Below are 21,040 nucleotides of genomic sequence, written 5' to 3'. Positions count from 1 at the left end.
CTGAGTATGTATGAGAATAGCCGAAAAGTGACATTTGTATAGCGTGAGGGTGACACACATCATTATGTTTATGAGGACAAACATTTTGTGGTCGTTGTTGAGGAGCCGGTATCTGCTATCAACTACGCTATCAACAAGACTGTCCGTGTAAGACTTACTCGTAATTACGAGTCACAGTGTCTTCTTCGGGCATTTTTTTTACCGTAGTATAACAGGCCCTTTAGGTGCGTGTCTTCTACCGAGTTTCAAGACTAATAGTAGTATTATTACAGCTCAAAAATGTCCATAGAAGACGCACTCCTGATTACTCCTGATTTAGAATTTTGCTTCAAGCCAGGGGCGTTGTTCGAACCCAATTTTGATTTCAAATCCGGTTCAATCGAAAATTGGTTGCACTCGTAGTACAACTGGTCAATTTCCCATGCGACAAATGTCGACTAAAATGGTCCAATTCCCGTTTGTGTAATGTGGTGAAGTTCCCGTCTTCTATATCGGCCGTGAAGTTCCCGTACGGCGTTCGCGGACGGACATTGTTTGCCAATGCTGGTGAATTTCAAGTACGCGAAAATGAAGACTAAAATGGTCCAATTCCCGTTCGTGTAATATGGTGAAATTCCCGTCTGTATATCGGCCTCAAAACACGTGCGCGCACGGTCAGCCCTTAGTGGTGAAGTTCCCGTACGGGACTCACCATTTTTAGGTGGAGAGATTCCCGTAAGCGGGAAATTCTCCACCTCCGTGGCAGCCCTGAGTGGTGAAGTTCCCGCACGGGACTCGGCACTGCTAGGTGGAGAGATTCCCGTACGCGGGAATTTCTCCCCCTCTGTGGCACAGTTCCCGCACGGGAAACTCTCCAATTCCCGTAACCCAGCTTAGCTCGACGATGATATTATTTGGTCAAGTATTGACAAATTATATTTTGTCACTAGCGACTGGCGATTGCCAAGGAGTTTGGCGATAAGGCAGCAGAGAGACGAGCCTACAGTAACCTAGGCAACGCACACATCTTCCTGGGAGAGTTTGAAACTGCAGCAGAATATTACAAGTACGTCTTAAACATCATGTTGTAAATGCTGCAAATAAGATGACTTTCTGGGGCTTCTGCAGTTCTAGTATAGATCAGTAGAGGGAGCGTCTGATCAGAGTGCTACATGTGTGTAGTAGATACCACAGGTTGTCATTAAAAGCAAGGTATGTAGGGTATGAAACAGTTTTTCATACCCTACATACCTTGCTTATACCAAACAACATTGGCTACAGGTGTCTTCTACGTAACATGTTTTTGGAAATGGACATTTCTTGTTGCTATATTAGAAGTGTCAAGATCATTTCCTCTAGAAGGAACCTCAAACAACATTATCAAGACTGGTACATTTTGAACTTGAAGTAGTACAGTATATAAACTTGGAAGTTTAGTCATTCAGCTTTTAGAGATGTGCAAATTCTAGAGATATCTTGATAGTGTGGTAAAATGGAGAAAGTTAGCATATCATTTTGTCAGATATGAGACTTCTGAACTAAATCCATAAAACATACATGCCTCCTGGCCAATATGAATATTGATGCATACCTAAATGTCTGGGCAAGATTGTCTGGCTATGAAATGGCCTACCAATTCCTCTGGGTTTTAAAAAAGTAAAAAAAGTTTAACTCTTGAGTTCTTATCCGCTCTTTCCTGAGATGAATTTCCCTTTTGCTCCTGTAACATCAAAAGCATTTGTATCTGAATAGTTTTCTCAGGGGTCTAGATATAATAGGATATTAGAGTTTTTCTTGTATGTTATTTCATAGATAACACTTCAGTTTGAAATAGACGTTTTAAACATTAAAACCTAAATGATAGCTAAGTAACAGATCAGGCATATTGTACAGTACAGAGGAACCTCCATCTGACAAGTCCAATCTATTCAGGAGAACTTTTTCCTGCAGGAAAACGTTACAGATTGCCACCCAGCTGGGAGACAGGGCCATCGAGGCCCAGGCCTGCTACTCCCTGGGGAACACCTACACTTTACTGAGGGACTACGAGAAGGCAGTGGAATATCATCTACGGCATCTACAGATAGCACAGGATCTGGGAGACAGGTAAGAGCAGATTTCACTTTTTACTCTTCTTACCTGAGTATAGAGGTTTTGTATTCGGTGTGTCTGTTTGTTTGTTTGCCTGCTTGTGTTTCCATAGCTATTTCCACATGCTAGGCAAAACACTGACAGGATGTTAGGTCAAAGGTCCCAGAAAAGGCTAGCCCATTTCTGTCTTCAGCAGACTTACAGTATGACATTAAATGTTGTAGTAGCCCTGTAGCTTTGTGGAGTAAATCTAAGGCCACACCAAGTAAATTTTATGGATGACGTCCGCGCGCGCATTGATTTTGGCCTGTTCCTAGAAAAAAAAACAAGAAATTCCGCTTCCTGTAACTATGATCAAAGAGTCACGACAGTGCCGCAAATCGTTAGATTGACGTGAACCCCGTAACGCGAAATGGGTAAAGAGCACATGCTTTGTTTCTGCAGGCCTGCAAAAATGTGATGAAAGAAACAGGACAGGACGACAACTGCTGTTCCACCTGATTTATTGCTATTTTGATGATGAATAAAAGACTTCTTGCTTGTTACACTGTGTCACCTCATTCAATTTGTGTCCTAACATTTGTCGTCTTTTAGTATATTTCTAATCTAGGCATCTTGTTTTTCAGGGCCCTTCTTGTTTTTTTTTTCGCCCTCTCGCATTAGATTTATGGTCTCCAAAGTACGTCATCCATAAAATTTACTTGGTGTGGCCTAAATATGTGATGGGAGAAAGACACTGATACAGATAGTGATAATTGGTGCGTGTGCATTTGAAAGTACATTCATGTATAGATTTACATGATGTATAGTTTATATATACCACTACTCACAGATACCTTTTTTATTAGCTTTGATGTTACTGTGTGAGATTGGCTTTGGGTACAAGCTTGAAAAACCTGGGAAATTCTTTCCTTTATTTTGCTAAATCGTCCTTCACATTTTCCTTCCTAATAGCCTAAGGCAAGAACCCACATGTACATGTACATGGTGGAAATTTACCTTGCAAATAGATGATATTCCATACAATTTAGCCCTAGGCTGATGAATTATATTATATATAGGTGGTTCTGCAGCACTGTTTCCATGGAAATGTAACCTACCTGCTGCTGAAAAGCGTCATTTGGATGCCCTCCAGCCGTATTCTTGTTAGTCACCTCTAATTGTACCAAACCCTTTTTACATCTCGGAATAATCTTTTCTACACAAGGTGAAGGTGGTATTCATTGCAGATTCAAGCATCATAATGATGCGTACACTATTGAAAAAATAGTTGACTGTGATATGATATATTGGTAATTCACTTAAGTTTAAAAGGACTTAAATTTATTTTAGGGCACGGTAGGTACACCCTGACAGAAAATTTATAAAATACAATTGTGATAATTTGATGGTGGTGAATTCACCACTAAAGTTGTGAACATAAGACCACTGCAAAGATTTGTGGTGATATTTGCATGGAAAATGTTCCTGACATAGCTGTCTTGTATTCCAACCAGATGAGCCACTTCATGTAAGACAAACAAGATAACAGCTTACATGTACATGTAGCTTGTTTCCCAATGCCTATACTGGTACAACAACATGTACAAAGTCATGTACTTACATTCTGTACATGTACATGTATTGGTAGTACTCCCCAGTAATGCTCTTGAACTAGGGGGTCAATGACCTTTAAGTGGAATCTGTTCTCTGTAGTCAGTGGGAGATACGTCATCACTTAGCTTCAAGCAACACTTAAACTAGCACACAGGCGCAGCGCAAATGTGCAGGGAGGAGCAACATTTGTACGTGTGCCCTTAGCCGTGTGTCGCAGCGAAGGACAGTTTTGCAGAGTCAACATTCTGCAATCTCAATTCTTGATGAAGAAAACAGGTGAGCTTTGTTGACGTAAGATGTCATAGTTTGAAAGGAACACTGGGGATCAGCTGTTGGCTGTGGATGTGTCATTCTCTGTTTTAATGACTAGTAACCAGTCTGACCTTTTGTCAGCAGCCTTGGGAGGCTAGGGTTAGGTAACTGGACTGTCACAGAATGAAAACAAGGCTGACATGTCCTGGAGTCAAGATGTTAGCTGTAGCATAACAGGCAGGAAGAATTGTGAGGGTGGTATGTTATTGATTTTGCTGTGTACATGTTTATGTAGTGAAAGTGTGACGACATGTCTGTGTCGTAGGGAATTCGGTGGCTATCTCAGTCTGTGAAAAACAGTGGAGTTCCTTGTTTTTCTGTTTATTCATGTATTTTCATAACATATGTTTACAAAGCAATTCTGACTTTGCAAATTGCTTTTGAAAACATAACAGACAGATGATGAATTTTTGTGGACTTGTTTCAAAATGTAGGTCCCATCCACTAGGTACATTTTTGTTTGTAACCATGCTTGTATTTTGACTAGTAATTTTTGTCAATCAGATATTTCAGTTTTTCTTTTGCACATTTCATTGTATCGGCCTCTGGTTAGAGACTAGGTGTTTTTTAATGGTCTGACTCTAAATCCTGCTTTGGTTTGATACATAAATGTCCCATAAGAATTGTCTATGAGTATCGTTTACCTGGATGTCTAACCTTCATCAGCGTAGCCCATTAGTAGTCATTCAAGTTCTGAAAAGTAATTGACCCTCTTGTCTTCAATGTACGTCATGTTTTTCGCATGACGCACATTGAAGAAAAGAAAATTTTTTTCTACAGATGTTTGTTGGAAATTTGAGTCATATCATTTAGTTTTCCTGTTATGACATATACAGATCATCAAGTTCTGAACATCTTGTAGCACATTGTGTTGATAGACTACGAAATGAAGAAAAGCAAAAGGCCAACTTACCACATTCATTTGCAAAACTGGAAATAGAAATGCAAGTGCCACTGTGTGGGCAATGCTGTAGTGTCCTCTTCAGTCCCAAAATGTAGATTACCACTTGCACCACAAAGACTCAGTCAGCCCCATTACCGATAAAGAAAGTACTATCTGAATATCAGAAAATCTTCTCTCTGTGAGATGGAGCCATCAAGGCAGTCTGTAGGTAAAGGTTTTACTGCCATTCTTATCCTTTTCCCCCAAAACACACATAAAGATGGTCCTTTGTGGGAAGTAACATGTCAGCATAGATCATATGCTATCTGCAAAACACACATGGCCAGTGGCGGACAGATACGGTGTTATTGGCAGACATCCTTACATTTTAAACAGAACTGTAGCACAGTGTGTCAAATACAATGTATGAACTTCAAGGTTATTGTCACTGCCATTACAGTCATTTGTTCATAATATGTGTGGTTCTTTACACACACACACACACACACACACACACACACACACACACACATGCACGCACACACACAAACACATGCAAACACACTCACCCTTCTCATAAACAATGTACCATCCATCCTCTGTGACTATCTTATATTCTGGCCCATTGATGTCATAATTAGATGCAGACCCCAGGGCTAGACTTGCAACACCATGAGACGCGGGCAGTGCTTTTAACAGGTGATTTCATGAAGGCTCGTTAGATGAAAGGAGTTACCAAATGTCCAGAGAAATATTACATTTTCTAGCCATGGGCTGCACTGCCATTGCTGAAGATTGTTGAAATGGGAAGGTTTAGTCCTACTAGAGTACATGTAGATGGCTACATGAGACTGTGAGCTGGACTGTATGCAGAGATAAAAGGTACCAACATTCTAGTTCCATGTTTTGCAATATTGTAGCTCTTTGTTTGGGGTAATGGCTACAGACTGAAATCACAGTTGGCTACTTGTATGTTGGTTCAAGCTAAGTCACTTTATGGCTATTATACGGGCTTTGCTTTCTGTTTTTACTAGTTGTTGTTGTTTACTAAATTACAGGTCTTCTAGAATATGATAATAAAATTCCTATATTATCACCATGGCAAAATCAAGAAAACTAGTTTGAAGGGAGTTGCAGTAGCTGATGGCTTTTCTGTGGCTGTAGCATTCTAGAAGGACGTATATGTACATGTAAATATTGATGGAAGATGCATATTTTATTGAAGAAAATATGTATGATTCAAACCTGTTTGCTGAAATCTAGGACATGTGTGAATCACTAATTGTATGTACAATGTTGAAAGGTACAATGTACATAAAGTGGTATAAACCTATTAAACTGAACGGAACAGATAACATTCTATATTAGATACTGGAAGTAGAGAGCACGCATCTTAATTTCACTGTTTTTATTTGATGTATGTCTGAATATATTGTTTTGTAGTAATACAGTAATCAACTTAGGGTATATGTATTCAAGACCTAAATTGCATGATTGAGAATAACAACAAGACATACATGTACCTTCATGAAAAATAATGAGTTTTTCTGAATTTTCTTGTTTTATCTATAATTACTGTGTATTTCTCTCTGATTCTGTATGCATTTTTCCACAGGCTCCCATAAGACAACAGACTTTCATTTAGCAGGAAATTGAAAACAGGAAATGAGCTAACCTTTTCTGGAGCCTTTCTGAGACCTTTGACCTAATTTCTTGTCAGTGCAACCCACCCCACCCCACCGTGCTTAGCATGTGGAAATAACTATGAAAGCAGACACACTAACAAACACCCTAAGAACAAAACCTCCAAACAGGCAAGTAACAAAAACTAGGAAGGAGAGAAATGGCTGCTTGAAGTTGAATCACTCATTTTCCCCTGGGTGGTTTTTCAGATGTCTTTCCATCGTTTAGGCATTAAGATTAGGTAACAGGTGCTTTGTCTGTTCCTTTTTTTCTTTTTATGTAAGGCCTAGGGAAAAATGTTTCCTGTTTCACGACCAACCCTAGAAAAAAAACAGTGTCAACCCTAGCCTTTTTTGGGGGTGAACTCCAGCAACAGACATAAATTTTCTGTATAATGTCCTTGAGCTGATCAACCTTTTCTAGCACCATGATCTGAGTAGAGTTTTCCAACATTGATATTGAAAGTGTCCTCATGCAAGATTTCCTTTGTTAAACTGTATTGTATAAGGTGGATCACTAGCTACATATATATAGAGATACCAGCAAGTTTTTTAAAAAATATAGAAAAAAGATAATCCCTACCTACTGAGCCTAATTTTTTTCAGGACTGAAACAGGAAACACAACATTTTTTTTCCTAGGCCTAATAAGTCAATTGTCATATTAAAGATACCAAAATTGCAGAGCTGATGGCAATCAATGTCACCCCTAAACTGTTATGATCACAGGGTATGTAGGTATAATGACAGTTAATAGTGCAATTATTACCACTGACTGGAAGGTACTGCATTGGCATTAAGGGGTAGGTAGGTTCTGCTAGAATTACTTTGCTGTATTCCGTTTCTGAACATGATATAAAATCATCAATGAATTTCTCTTTGTAATAATGTATAGGGCTTTTGTTGTTTTCTATGATTTTCAGGGATTCAGAGTCTATAAGTTTGTCTGTAAATGATATAATTGATATTGATATTGATAGAACAGCTGTGTATGATAGAACAGCCCCAGTTAGTTGATATTGGAGCAAACTTAAAGTGTTGTGGATGGGGTGTTTTTCATAATTGCCACTGCCAGATGTTCTGAAGATGTCACTCATGATTCTAAAGGTTTCTTTATTTAGCTTACCAGTATGTCTGCTCTGTATACCTGGTATCCATGCCCTACCAGTAACTAACAGAGCAAAACAGCACACATGCAAAAGGGAATGAAATACATGTATACAATGCATATTCAGGGCTCAAAATGCTTTTTCTGCATGCCTGCACTGTTGCATGTACATGTAACTCTGAAAATTACCTGCACCTGTCCAGATGAATTTTACCTGCAGAATTTTGAAAGTAGGGATCATGCTAAAACTGTTCAAAGCCATTGATATTATTTCTTCTTTACTTCATAGGTGGTAACAGTCAATGTAGCAAATAAAAATCCATATACACCTACATGTATAAACCCCATACATGGACCAGTGCAGGTTAGGTGCAGGTAGACATCAGAAATACCTGCACGACTCCAAGTTTATGTATACTAAGCTGCATATTCAGGTGGTATTTCTCTGATATTTCTACCGCTCTGATTCCATATTTAGGGGTTACTTGGTCCATTGATTCCTTTGAATGTTGATAGAAGTGTGCTTGTGTTGCAGGGTTGGAGAGGGCCGAGCCTGCTGGTCGCTGGGCAATGCACACACGGCGCTAGGCAACCACGAGAAGGCCTTACACTTTGCTCAACGACACCTCGAGATCTCAAGAGAGGTAAGTCAGTCAATCATAGAATTACAAATGCATGGCAGTCTTATTTCACATAATAAAGTTACTGACAGATGATATAGAATTTCTGCAAACTGTGAGGAGGAAGAAAAATTGGTATCCAGAATCACTTTTAACAATGTTAAAATAACAACTTTAGAAAATGTTTTTTTCTTTCTGTTGTGTTAGTTACAAATGTACTTCCAGGAAGTACTCCTGGTATGAAATCTGAGCTCTATAGATCATCAATAAGCTTTAATTTCCTACTCAGGAAGTGGGCATTGTTCATGTGCATGCTACCAATGTATTGTTCAGCCAACAATGCTGCTGCAATTGTAAAATCGTTATACATTGTCATGAGAGAAATTATAGGTAATACAAGAACAATTCTACTGCATTTACTTCCTGTGTTACAGGCATTCCCACATAACTGATTACAATAATTGCGTGTTATGATATAATGAATAGGCACTTAAAGCGAAAATAGAACAATTAAGACATGATGTCAACATCCTGAGAATTTGATTGCTAAACGCAGCTTTCTCTCTTCTGTAGTCCATCTGCGGTAGTTGACATCTCTCACTACTTTATTTCCTCTGAACGGCGCTGCATTATTTTAGGTTGGTGACAAAGCAGGGGAGCTCAAGGCTCACATGAACGTCTGCGACCTGCGTACTGTGCTCGGGATCGCACAGACCGTGGTCGAACTTACGCGAGGCATCCCCGTCTTCCACTGCCATGTTAGTCAGGATCCGGTATCTGCATGCGTATACAGGCATGAGACATCCTAACCCTAACCACTAAAGATGGGACCTGTCATATATTCATCAGTGTCTTGTTGCCACATTAACAATGAAGGACATTCTCTACCATCCAACAGAAAGCATTAAATTTTGTGCTTTCCTTTGTCCTGCAAAATTGGCTATATCAGGAGGAGTATGAAAAGAATTACTGAATGGACACAAGGTAAAAAGGGTCAAATTTGCAGTTGAATCTATATATAGAATCGTGGGGTTTGCTGTCCAAAAAAATTTGCTAGTTCCTCAGTTGATGTGAGTCCAAAGCACTGACATGGCACACCAGTAAAAAGTCATTGTGACATATTTCATACAACAGGAAAACTGCTGAAGACTCTCTTCTATTATCCTGGGTGCTATCCTGTGTAGTTTATGGGAGCCTATGTAAACTACATAGGATGACACCCAAGTTAGTCTTGTATTCCAACTTGCATCTGAAATATGAAATATGACTTCTCCATCTCGCTATTTCCAAAGCTTGCTATTATCTAACTTCACATGCTTGAAGCACTTGCATAATACCTGCTTGAACTCCCTTTAACCCACTGGTATAAAATGCTAGTTGAAAGAAGTACATGTATATCATTTCAAAAATCTAGGGACTCACATCAATGTATAAAACCCCTGCAAGGCCCTGAAAACCTCAGGAAACAGAAGACCTGAGTGTGATGTTGGTCGCTGATGCCTGTCAAAATCATGTAGACTAGAGAGAGTCACATCCTAACCCTTGATGCATCTCTTTTTCTCAACAACAGCCTAACATATCACCTGCAACAACAACAGTTACACAATACTCGTATGTGCTGTAATGATGAATGAATGTGTGGTGCTTGCTACAAATATCATCGAATCCCAAAATGCTTCATTTACTAAATTTGTATTGAGCTATCTTTAGACTTGCTACATGTTTTACTAAACTGTTTGCTGGCCTTTTGAACGATTCTTAAAATATCAAAATTATGGACATTGAGCTATTATTAGTCTATACCCTATTCCACAGTGTGGTGCACATGGCCTTTTTGATAATTCCGAAAATACCAAAATTACAAATATGCCGTACTTCAGTTATTAAAGTATGCAAATTGAGCTATTATTAGTCCATATCCCACTCCACTGTGTGGTGGCCTTTTGAACCATTCCGAAAATATGATATGTCAAGTTTAAATTTACATACACCATACACGTGTGGTACTAAACATAGACCACTCTATAGCTATTGACACTTGTAGCAATTGTCACGCAATTGTTTTTGCTATACAGGAGTTGCCAGTGCCCTGAGTCATAATGTATACATACTTCTTGTATCTCAAGATGGTAATCTGAAACATGGCACGTTGAAATGTTGTTATTATTTGCAACCTTCCATACATGTTGGTTCTGAAAATCCCCTTGATAGCAGCACTACATATACTCAACATCTAATGGAGCTGATATTCAAAGTTTTAATTCTACTTTCCTGAATATATGCTCATCGTCAAACAAGTATGCTAGTAGCATTCATAGATGCCATCCCTTCCAAGAAAAACGGAAATGCGGCAATTGACACCTAAGATCAGACCCTTCTGTTGTAAACACCTTTCCAACTTGCATTGATGACATTTTGTAAAGTGGATTGGTTATGTGCTGAGCTAACATTTTTACATAAAAACTTTAAACAAAGAGTTTTGACATTAGAAGCCAAGGACTATAATATGCCACATTGTGTTGATCACATTTTCTGGCCTTTCCCATAAAGCAAAGTTTGAAAAACAGATGCTGAATTAAATTGATGGCATTTAGTAAAAAGAAAAAGATTTGTTAAAATTTAAATGCTAAGATTTTACAGCTGTAAGCCAGAAGTTTACTGATCAAACATGTATCCATGTAATAAAGGCTACTTTTCCTTATGTAGTCATAACTTTTTGCACACTATTTGTTTGAAATCTAATAAACATGAATCTTTTGTATGAAACAGGTATTTATACTTACCATAAAATAAGCCATGAGGCATAACTGAAAGTCTAACACCCTTCCCTATGCTGATACAAAACATAGTCCAGATGAATTGCAGTGTTATCCTGCCAATGTTGTCCTTGAGACCTACTTAACTCTCAACTCTCACAACCATCTAAGTGGCTTTTAGTGGAAATTCCCATCATTGCTAATGTAGCGGTGGGACCTTTAGGGCTGGTATTTAGAGGATTAGATGGGTATTCTCATAACAAAGTGATTGTATGCAAATGCAGGTTTTGTACTACCTTGCCACAGGGAAAAACCTATTATCAGCAGCCTGGTATAATTGGTAATATCAATTTCATCTTGCTACCCATTTCACAAGGGGCTCGAAAAGAGAGGGGATCCCTGAAACACCATCATTCTACAGCCTTTCCTGTACAAATTATGATACTCCGTATCTACATTTTTCTGAGAGCAAGTTTTTAGGACAAAATCCAGGATTGAGACGTGCGCAGTGCCAACTCCTGTATGGTGATGCAGAATGATGTTTACATAACAGGGACACGTGTAGGGATGATGCATTGTTCATCTCCTGTAGGCACAAGACGTTTAGGGGTGATGCATTGTTTAATCTCCTGCAGGTACAAGACAAGACAGGAGAGGTGACGGCTCAGATGAATGTGAATGACCTGCGGACAGTACTGGGCATCACACAGGACCATAACCAGTCTGCACACACCAGTTCCTCCCACCTGGCCAGTAATGGTCCCAGCGTCTCACTACTACCTGACTCTGCCATAGCCTCTGTCAACTCCAGTATCATCAGCACACAGAGCAAAGGTCAGTACTGTAGACATACGGGCTGTCTTCTTCAATCTGTACATGGAAAACCACTGCATTTTCATCCTGTATATGTGAGACAATGGAAAATGTGTACTCCTACTCCTAGTTGTGTTATCTCCAGAGCTTTGACCAAACACAGAAAGCCTCATCGTGTTTCATTCCAAATAGTAATTGTGTGAAATTTTATACAGTGTTCTCATAGTTTAGGAACATGTCTTATCTGTTTTCAACACTGTTATATATATAGTATTAGTAGAATAACAGCTCTACAGGCAAAGTAGGTGAATTCTCAGTTGGGGTCAGACAATATCTGAAATGGAAACTTTCCAAATACGGCTATGGACCAGTGCAACCTTTCACCCAATTTTTCTGGCAAAATACATTTTCTCGTCTGATGTATATACCTGGGAGGTTTGAAAAGAGAGGTTGGAGTATTCTTCATTGGCCAAAAGCTTGCTTGTTTAACTAGGTTTCACGAGAAGTATTTTCCTTTGTAATTTGTTTGATATTAATGCCTCAATACGATCTAGCCTATAGTACAATAGCTGCAGATATTAATGCCTCAATAAGATCTAGCCTGTAGTACAATAGCTGCAGATATCAGAATATATGTTTGGACGTACACATACAGATGGAAGTTTTCTGATTGAGTGGCCCCAGATAATGAACTTGGTCCGTGCTGGGCAGCCTAATTACATGTATGTCTCGTTTACCTCCTCCTAATATGGCAAAAGACTCGGAAGTACACATCAGGCATTGACCATGAGAATACCCGGTATTATATTACTCTACAGGAAGTTAAAATAGAAGCTTGTGGTGTAAGAATAGCACGGATGTAGGCATGTTAATTTGCAAGCCTTTAGTCAAGGAGGTCCCGGACTTGTGCGTATACAAACAGGAAACGGGTTACGTGTACAACAGGTATCAGGCGAGACTGAGCACATAATCACTCATTGGTCAGGCCCAGTCAGACGTGATGGACAAGGTTTGATTCTGACGTCTTCAGAGGGTGGTCGGAGAAAATCAAGGTCACTTGGGACGGCAACAAGTGATGTACGTCAGATCATCGCCGGTGACTTTTCCTTTTACAGCCATGCCCTGTTGTTAAAGGGCACGTTGCCTCTCCTTTTACAGCATGATCATGTTGCTAAATACAGCTGTTTAGTCATGATGGTGTTTTGAAGTTGCAAGTCAGTTTGTATATAAGAGGACGAACTAAACATCATGAAAAACAATTCTTGAGACACTATCCTACCTTCAGCTGAGTCTACCACAACTTGCTATTTGCTTCAGGTGGGTTTTTCCCTTTGCTTTTTAGATTGCTCTTGCTCGAGATTCTTTAATTTTAGATTGATGGACCCATTTCCGATTGCCATTCCATCTCAGACCTGCTTCTTTCAATTTTGAGAAAATACAACAGAGGGCCGATGTGATGAATTGTATTAACCCAAGATGCTTCTGATTGATGTTGAAGACACTCGGGTTTCATGTTGTTGTAAAGTCCTTTCAAACTCAATTATGCCGAGCTCCAATCTCAGGTCTCCTGGCAATTGTTAATTACAGCATGGGTTTGATTGATGGGAAGAAGAGGACTGGGATTGTTTTGACGACTTTGACAAATGGATGGTTGGCTGGGTCTGGTACCAGCAATCATCCGAACATTCTGTCTGGGTCGCTACAGGTCACAGATAAGCATTATAGATGGTACCACAAGGAGTCTTATTTCTGTAAGACATAGTCAGCCTGTGTACATACTTCAGTTACTGTATCGACACATAGTAATTCATCATCAATCAGCATAACAGTCAGAAGCTGCCTTGACATCCAAGTTAACTCTCAACCTGCCGAGCTAGCATCGTAGCCACAAATTTTGTACATCTTACAGGTAAGGCAGTGAGGGGAATGTTCGCCCTTGACACACATGCACATGCACATGTGTCGAAGACAATTTACTGACTGCACGTCATGTATTAAACATGACTGTCTGTGCACAGAAGTTGGCATGAGATCGGGTGCTCCAATGCATATGTCTTATGTCTAGTTCAGTGACCTTGTTGCATAGGATGCAAGTAGGTATGGTGTTTCTTTAGTGTTTGTAGGAAATACTAACTGCTTTGTAGTAAATACTACTGCTTTGTAGCATATACTGCTTCTTTGAAGTAAGTACTGCTGCTTTTCCACAATGCATGCTGTTTAGGTAGAAATATTTAGAGTAATGTTACTATTGTGTGCATTCAGTACTGTTGATTACACCTCATTCATGTTGTAGTAGCTGGCCCCATTTCTTTTGATAATGATGTCAAAAGGTTGGTACTGACGTCATGGCCTGCAGTCCCCATGTGTCAGTAGTATCTCATCATCAACTCTTCCTATTGATGTTTGGATTGACCATTTCAGATGATTCAATTTCTGACCGCCGGCAGTGTGTGTCTGTATTGTAAACATGACGTGATGCTGCATTAGAGAATAGGCTCTGTGTAGATGCCTGCATCTAGTGTCCCTTTGGAAACCTTTTCAAGCATAAAACCTTCTCATCTTTCCTGATGAGCTGGTCATGTTGACCCATCGTTAGTGCTTCTAAAAACGATTCTTCATTTGAAGCAAGGTAAGATGACTTTTGGTACTCCGTTCTATCAAGCTGATCATATTCCTCCCTTTTCATGGTGCTAAAAACCTTCCCTTTTTATGGTGCTGAAAAGCTTTCCCTTTCCATGGTACTGAAAAATTTTCCCTTCTCATGGTACTGAAAGGCTTCCCCTTTTCATGGTACTTAAAAGCTTTCCCCTTTCCATGTTATTGACAATTTTCCCATTTCATGGTACTGAAAAGCTTTCCCTTTCCATGGTACTGAAAATTTTTCCCTTTTCATGGTACTGAAAGGCTTGCCCTTTCCATCGTACTGCATAGCCTTCCCTTTCTATGGTGATAAAAAGCCTTCCATTTTCACGATGCTGAAAAACCTCCCCTTTCCATGGTGCTGAAAAGCCTTCCCCTTCGTGGTACCGAAAAGCCTACCCTTCCCATGGTGCTGATGTGATTTCCAACATAGTACACTTGAGTATAAGCTTGTTTGGTGCTTATTTTATTAGCTTATTTATAATTATTACATTGTTAGCAGTGGATTCAGAAACTACCCGTATTCCAAATTTGGGAGGCCTTATTTGGAAAAGTAACTAGTGTTGATATCTTTTTCTTTTGCCACTTTTACCATACAACTCTTTGATGTGTTCTTTTTGATGTGTGTTGGTATGGCGGCAAATCACCAGGAAATACAAATAGAAGTGATACATTTCAATGTACATTCTTCACAGATGACTGTTATGTTGTGAGCATCATTTATCACAAACAGGACAGCCTGGAAATGTTCTGCCCTCTGTCTAGTGTGTTGAGAGTTAGGCTGGAGTAGAGTATCATCTGTGTTACTAGTATTTTCATTAATTGAAATATATCGAGATGCCACTCCATCACGGGAAGTATGATGGTAAGTTTGCTTCCTACGTGCAGTTTCATGAAAGAATGCATAGAGCTTAGAAAATCAGTCTGGTTCTGTATTGAGTTGACTGACACTAGTCAGACAGTTGAGAGAAGTTCCGTACAACAGACAGTGCACTGTGATTGTAGTCATTTTCTAGCTGACAGGGTGACACCCCAAACTGTCATTATCTATATTTATGACACCTTTATTTTTTTCCCTCTTAGTTGAAACGTCTTATTATGAAAAACATTTCAGTAATAAAGAAAGGTGACAGCATATACTTCGATGAAGGTTAGACATCCAGGTAATACGATACGCCAAAAAGCAGTTACTCAAGCAACTGGATATGATTTTGAAAACGTCAGACGTTTCAGCTAGTATCCACTAGCTTTCGTCAGACAGCATATACTGATTGACGTCATTTTGTCCACCACCAAAAGTCTGCTTACTAGACTTCTCTGTACAGAGGCATTTGTTAATAGCGTATTAGTGTTGTACACCTCGTATGTCTACGTGCCTACGTGCGTGTCATGTAAGACATTTATAATTTCTAATCCAGCTCAAGGCAGTTTGATGCAGACTGTGAAGTACCCTCTCACTCAGCATGTATCTAGGACACTCCAGTTTTCAAACCTCTTGAGTTAAAGTCAGACCATTTCTAATCTCAATAACAGAATTGTCTCGATATCTTTTCCTTTTCTTTATAATTATTGCTGTATTTTGTTTCCCAGGTTTTGTTTGAAGTCAGGTCACGTCAAAACATACGTGAAAATATACGTGTTTTATCCTGAGCCCTGAAGGGGAAGTTTCAGGAATTATGCAGATGAGTTACTGGAATCAGTGCTGGAAATACCCAGCTGCTCTGCCAACCTTGCACTGATGTCTTGCCTTTTATCACCCAAAGCTTTCTCGTTTTCTGTATCTCTGTCTGTGAGGCTTGCATAACTGCCCTTGGGCATAACACACCAGCTTGGCAGGCACGCAGGGCAGCAGCAGGAGGTTATATTACACTGAACGACCTGTCACATTTAACCAAATTAGTTTTGTTTACCATTGATGTACTGGATGGTTAATACATGGCTATTAATAATTCCTAATGCGGCGTTATGCAACCTCAAGGGTGCAGTGCCTGGCATTACCTTATCTTCTAGGTAAAGCTCTAATTTACTGAAGCATTACCAGTCCTCTAGCAGCCATTCATTGTCTGGCAGTCAGTCTGGAACATACGGAGAAGAAGTGTACTGATACCCGTTTTATTGGCTGTTTTTATTGCTTTATAGCTTAAGGGGGCTGTTAGAGTTAACATTTTATGCCTGTTTCTGAAAGACAGTGGAAGCAATACTGTAATATGATTAGATGATGTGCTTTTCTGTATAATGTGAGTTTCGTAGGTGGGTGTGATTTTGTGATCTTTAGACCCTGACCATTTGTGCTTCTGTACCTTACAGTACGTATGCGCAGAGAGAGTATGGAGAAAATGGACTTAATGGCTCTTTCACCAGATAAGGTAAGACCCTTCCTAACACTCTGTTCTCTGAAATATGTTTGTTTTTTTCAAGGTTCTTGATATTTATATGAATTACATTGTATGTTAACTAAATGCTTTGTAGCTCAATTTATGTCTTTCCAAAATGTGCATGATATGCAAACCAAAAAAATATTATTCTGCGTTAACATTGTTTTTTCAAACATACTGTTTATCTCATTTAGTGCATACAGTCCTTGGTGTAAAAAATCAATATGACAATTTAATTTATGAGTATAAACTATAATACATCAATAGACTAAGCTTACTGCTGCTGGGGCATGGAATACTTTTCCCTCTAACAGAATTGCTGTTTTAGCTTCAATTTAACACATAAGTAATACAACATCACACTGAATATTATTGGTGCGAGTGATTTTATAGTTGTGTGCAAATTTTAGTATTTTTTTCAAACTAGTTTTGAAACAGGAATACCATTAGCAACAGCAACAACAAAGAAGTGCAGATTTAATGATATGAAACTTTTGTTTCAACATCAATTTCTGGACTTTCATTAAATGGTGATTCTCACAGCAAACAGTCTTGCATGTACCTAGCAGACATATGTCTCCTTTTTAACCTGCAAGCACAGGTGTGAAATGTAGGTATTCTGTAAGTGGAACACCGAGTGTCATGTGCAAAACACCTAAGGATCATAGAGCAGTGCTCGGATCAATTTGTTAATTCACTTACGACAGCCCAGTGGCTGTAGATTAGGATCGAAAGCCCTCTAAGGGCAATTACAGCTGCCCTGGGCTCTCCTACAGAGGTGACCTTGGCTATCAGGGCTGTCCATATGCAGCTTGACCTTGTGGGTACCAAGGGTCAGGGTTTAGAACATGTTGCTGGGAAACAGATTGACCATTTCCAATAAGTGATGCATTGGTGTCACTCATAGGTTGTTGTTTTTTTTCCCAGGAAAATTTATTTCCAGGAAAATTTATTTCCAGGAAAATTTTTTTCCAGGAAAATTTTTTTTCCAGGAAAATGTTTCTAGCCGATACCATAAGATGCTGGTAAGATTACACGGGGGTGTGCCCAGATTGATGCCTTTGCCTTGACATTATGTTGGACTAAAGTGTAATCACAAATTGCACTCCATGAAATTTTCACAAATTGCAGTCCATGAAATTTCTTTTTTTTTTACGGAAATATTTCCAATCCACCAATTCACCTCCTTTCCTCTCCTACCAAGAAATGAAATCCCTGCAAAGATGAATGAACTTCATTTTCTCAGGTTTGAGTGTCATCAAATCTCATCAGATACCTTTTTCCTGGAATCCCAAAGTCGAAGTCTTTATTCCAGATCTACCTGTATGTCTTATCTGTTTTGAAGTGTCCTTGATGTCTAATGTTCATGGCATTTGCCTCCCACCGCAAAGTAAATCCACCTAAAGGTTAACTCTCCCCAGTTTGTCAGTTAGGCGATCTGATGTGAGCTTTACAAAGTGATAGTGCTTAGAATGTATTTAGTATCTAGGCCATGTCCCTCGGGCCTCAAGCAGTAAGTGACCTTGCTGCTGCATCATATTGATCAAATTCTATAGATCCAGAAGGCAGAGGCACAAAATCCCATATTTTGACTAGCAATTGGGTGCTATAGCTTTAAGTTTGCTATGACCTTGCACCGTTTGGAAAGATAGCAGCTAAGCTGCAAACTTGAATGCAGATTTGGAGAGTAAACATTCTTGCTGCTTGTAAGAAGATACAGACAAGTGGTTGTCTTTTGAAAAGGCTTTGTGTTTGTCCATCCTTTTGTCTATTATATGCTATAAGCAAGAATTTCCACTGCACTGTACCTTCGAGTTGTCATTGGATTCACCAGCTAAGAGAAAGTAAAGGCAGTTTTTAGCGTATACAAGGTTTATAAGCAACCTTCTTATCTTTCCTGATACAAAACGGGGCAGCGTGAACCCCATTGTAAAACAGATGACCCACCAAACTGGAATGGGTTTGAGTCCACAGAGGATTCGTGACACGGCCGCCATACCTACTGCCAGGTGAGGACGGAGGTATTTGCCCAGCGGGCTATTTTCAGAAATGCTTGTCTTTGCCCTACGTGTGCATCGTGTGTGGCTGTATACTGTGCAGGGACTATAAAAGGAATACCTTTGCCTTTATAATATCAAGTCGTGCGGACATATTTCATTGCATGCTGCGTACGGTTTGATTGAAGAGAAAATCTGGCTACAGACAAATTTCCGGGACAATTAGCAGCCTTCATGTGCGATCCTCTTTGATAATCTTCAAGCATTCAAGAAGTGGTTAAACGTTAATGGGGAGAGTTTCCTGTGCACGGCTGTTACAGGAGAAGGTGCCTTAGGAAATCACAGTGAGTAAATCTGTAAGTACAACAGCTTTGTCTCATTATGTCGGCCATTTTGAGATCATGTCGGGCAGTCCCTATAACTGTCTTGGTCAGTTCGAGTTTCTGTGCATTGTGTTGTGTTGTCTAGAGGAAAACTGGTACTATGGATGTCTATTGATGTCTGTGTGAAGGTACGATTTTGACTTATTCATGAGACAAAGCAATCGTAGAGGATTCAGTTGCTTGTGCTTGTCTATGAGGGACATCTTGCAAACGTTTTGGTCCAGATTGTTTGTCTTACTGTTATGTATCGCTACCAACCAGGTCTTAATAGCCTCACCACTTCAACTGAATAATGGCTGGCAAGGAAACAATGGAGAGAATCAATGCAGTAACATACTAGTATTCAAGTCAAGCATGCAGAAATCAAGTTGTCACGACGGTGCCTTCATAGCTGTCAGAGATGCGAGGCAGAATAAAGCAGTTGAGGAAGATCCATGTCGTGTTGTTTTATTCAAGGATTATTCAAGAGCAGACGAGCGTGAAAATAATTTTCCTATCAATATTTGTAGACAGATAACATTTTCATCAGCTTTTTTGTGTATGAAACAGCCACATATTTTTCTCTTTACATAAGGTTTTACCACCTTATAACAAGGTTTTACCAGTGGTCCTGATAAGGTTATACTGTAATTCACTTCGTCTTGACGGCAGCAAAATTTCACGGTCTGAGGAAAGCTCGAAAATGGACATGTCCACGGGACTTGATGATCACAGAGGGGACGGAGGGCCAAAGACAAATGATTTGATAACGATAATGATAAGTTCACAGTACAAAAGTGACCGTGAAAACTGTGAACATAAAAGTACAGTGAAAAAAATTAAGAATTACAGTATCATGAATGAATGCTGATATCCAGCATACGGCATCCTTAGTGACCCCTTAGGATCATGACCATCACTCCCTGTGGTGCTCATTAAGCTGGAGTGGTGCATTCTGTGGAAGGCCATCAGAGGGTAATGCCTTCTGAAGGCACAGAAAACGAGCTAGTGAGTGCCCATGAAATATAATTGGGTAAATCTATGGGTGAGTGAAGCATGGCACTAAGTTAAACGGTAAGAGGAACAGAAAACCGAGAAGGGTGGAGAAAACTGGTTGTCAGATCATCTGTGGTGCCCCAACGGTCAAGTAAAGGTTAGACATTCAGGTGATAAAAGATGTGCAAAAAAAACAGTGACACTGACGAAAGGTAGTGGATGCTACCTGAAACGTCTGACCGTTTCCAAAATCATATCCAGTTGCTTGAGTAACAGTTTTTTGGCGATTACACTAAGGGATAGATGAGAGAGATTGGTGAGTTGATTTTTCATTCTGCTTCATGTTGTTTGATGAGTGATTATGGTATGTTCCAGTATTCCACCACCAACGGGAGCACAACGACATCGGAGAGCGAGCAGTCGGTGAAACTGAAGGCCAAGCCGCCGCGAGCGAAGGTGCGGTTGAACGGAGCGTCAGAGCCCAGGAAGCAGCCGTCTGCCTCAGGCAGCAGCACAAGTGTCTCCAGTTCTGTGGACATGCAGGATATACAGCTACAGATGCCAGCTGGCTCAAGGGTCAGTACACTTATGATTCCAAAAACTGAACCATGTAAGGGATAAAGATAGACTAAGGGTTGAAGTTTAAGCCATTTTTGGATGATTATCATTCTTGTTAATCAAACATTGCAATCATTTAAAGAGCTATCTGTGATAATCTATATATCAGTATATAAAGTGGTTGGGTGGTCAAGGGTCAGTATCATGACAGATGATGTTAAGGGGTACTGGTCAGTATACATTTAGCTACTGATGTCACGGGGGTCAAGGATC

General features: G+C 39.7%; 1 protein-coding gene across 2 annotated transcripts in view; it reads left to right on the top strand.

Moving 5' to 3' along the window:
* Nucleotides 1-21,040, top strand: part of LOC109465998 (G-protein-signaling modulator 2-like) — a 41,449-nt gene that overhangs the window by 17,188 nt on the left and 3,221 nt on the right. The window contains exons 7-12 of one of the 2 annotated variants that reach the window (XM_019763506.1): nt 930-1,045; nt 1,930-2,085; nt 8,186-8,294; nt 11,662-11,860; nt 16,787-16,845; nt 20,585-20,785. In XM_019763506.1, the coding sequence (XP_019619065.1) occupies nt 930-1,045; nt 1,930-2,085; nt 8,186-8,294; nt 11,662-11,860; nt 16,787-16,845; nt 20,585-20,785 (840 nt within the window). Of the gene's footprint in view, nt 1-929; nt 1,046-1,911; nt 2,086-8,185; nt 8,295-11,661; nt 11,861-16,786; nt 16,846-20,584; nt 20,786-21,040 lie in introns of both variants that reach the window. The other variant, XM_019763505.1, reaches the window with a different exon arrangement.

This window comes from Branchiostoma belcheri, unplaced genomic scaffold (genome assembly GCF_001625305.1).
Source record: "Branchiostoma belcheri isolate BF01 breed outbred unplaced genomic scaffold, Haploidv18h27 scaffold16, whole genome shotgun sequence".
Taxonomy (NCBI): domain Eukaryota; kingdom Metazoa; phylum Chordata; class Leptocardii; order Amphioxiformes; family Branchiostomatidae; genus Branchiostoma; species Branchiostoma belcheri.
The sequence above is the reverse complement of the archived record's forward strand: the minus strand, read 5'-3'. Positions and strand labels throughout refer to the sequence as shown.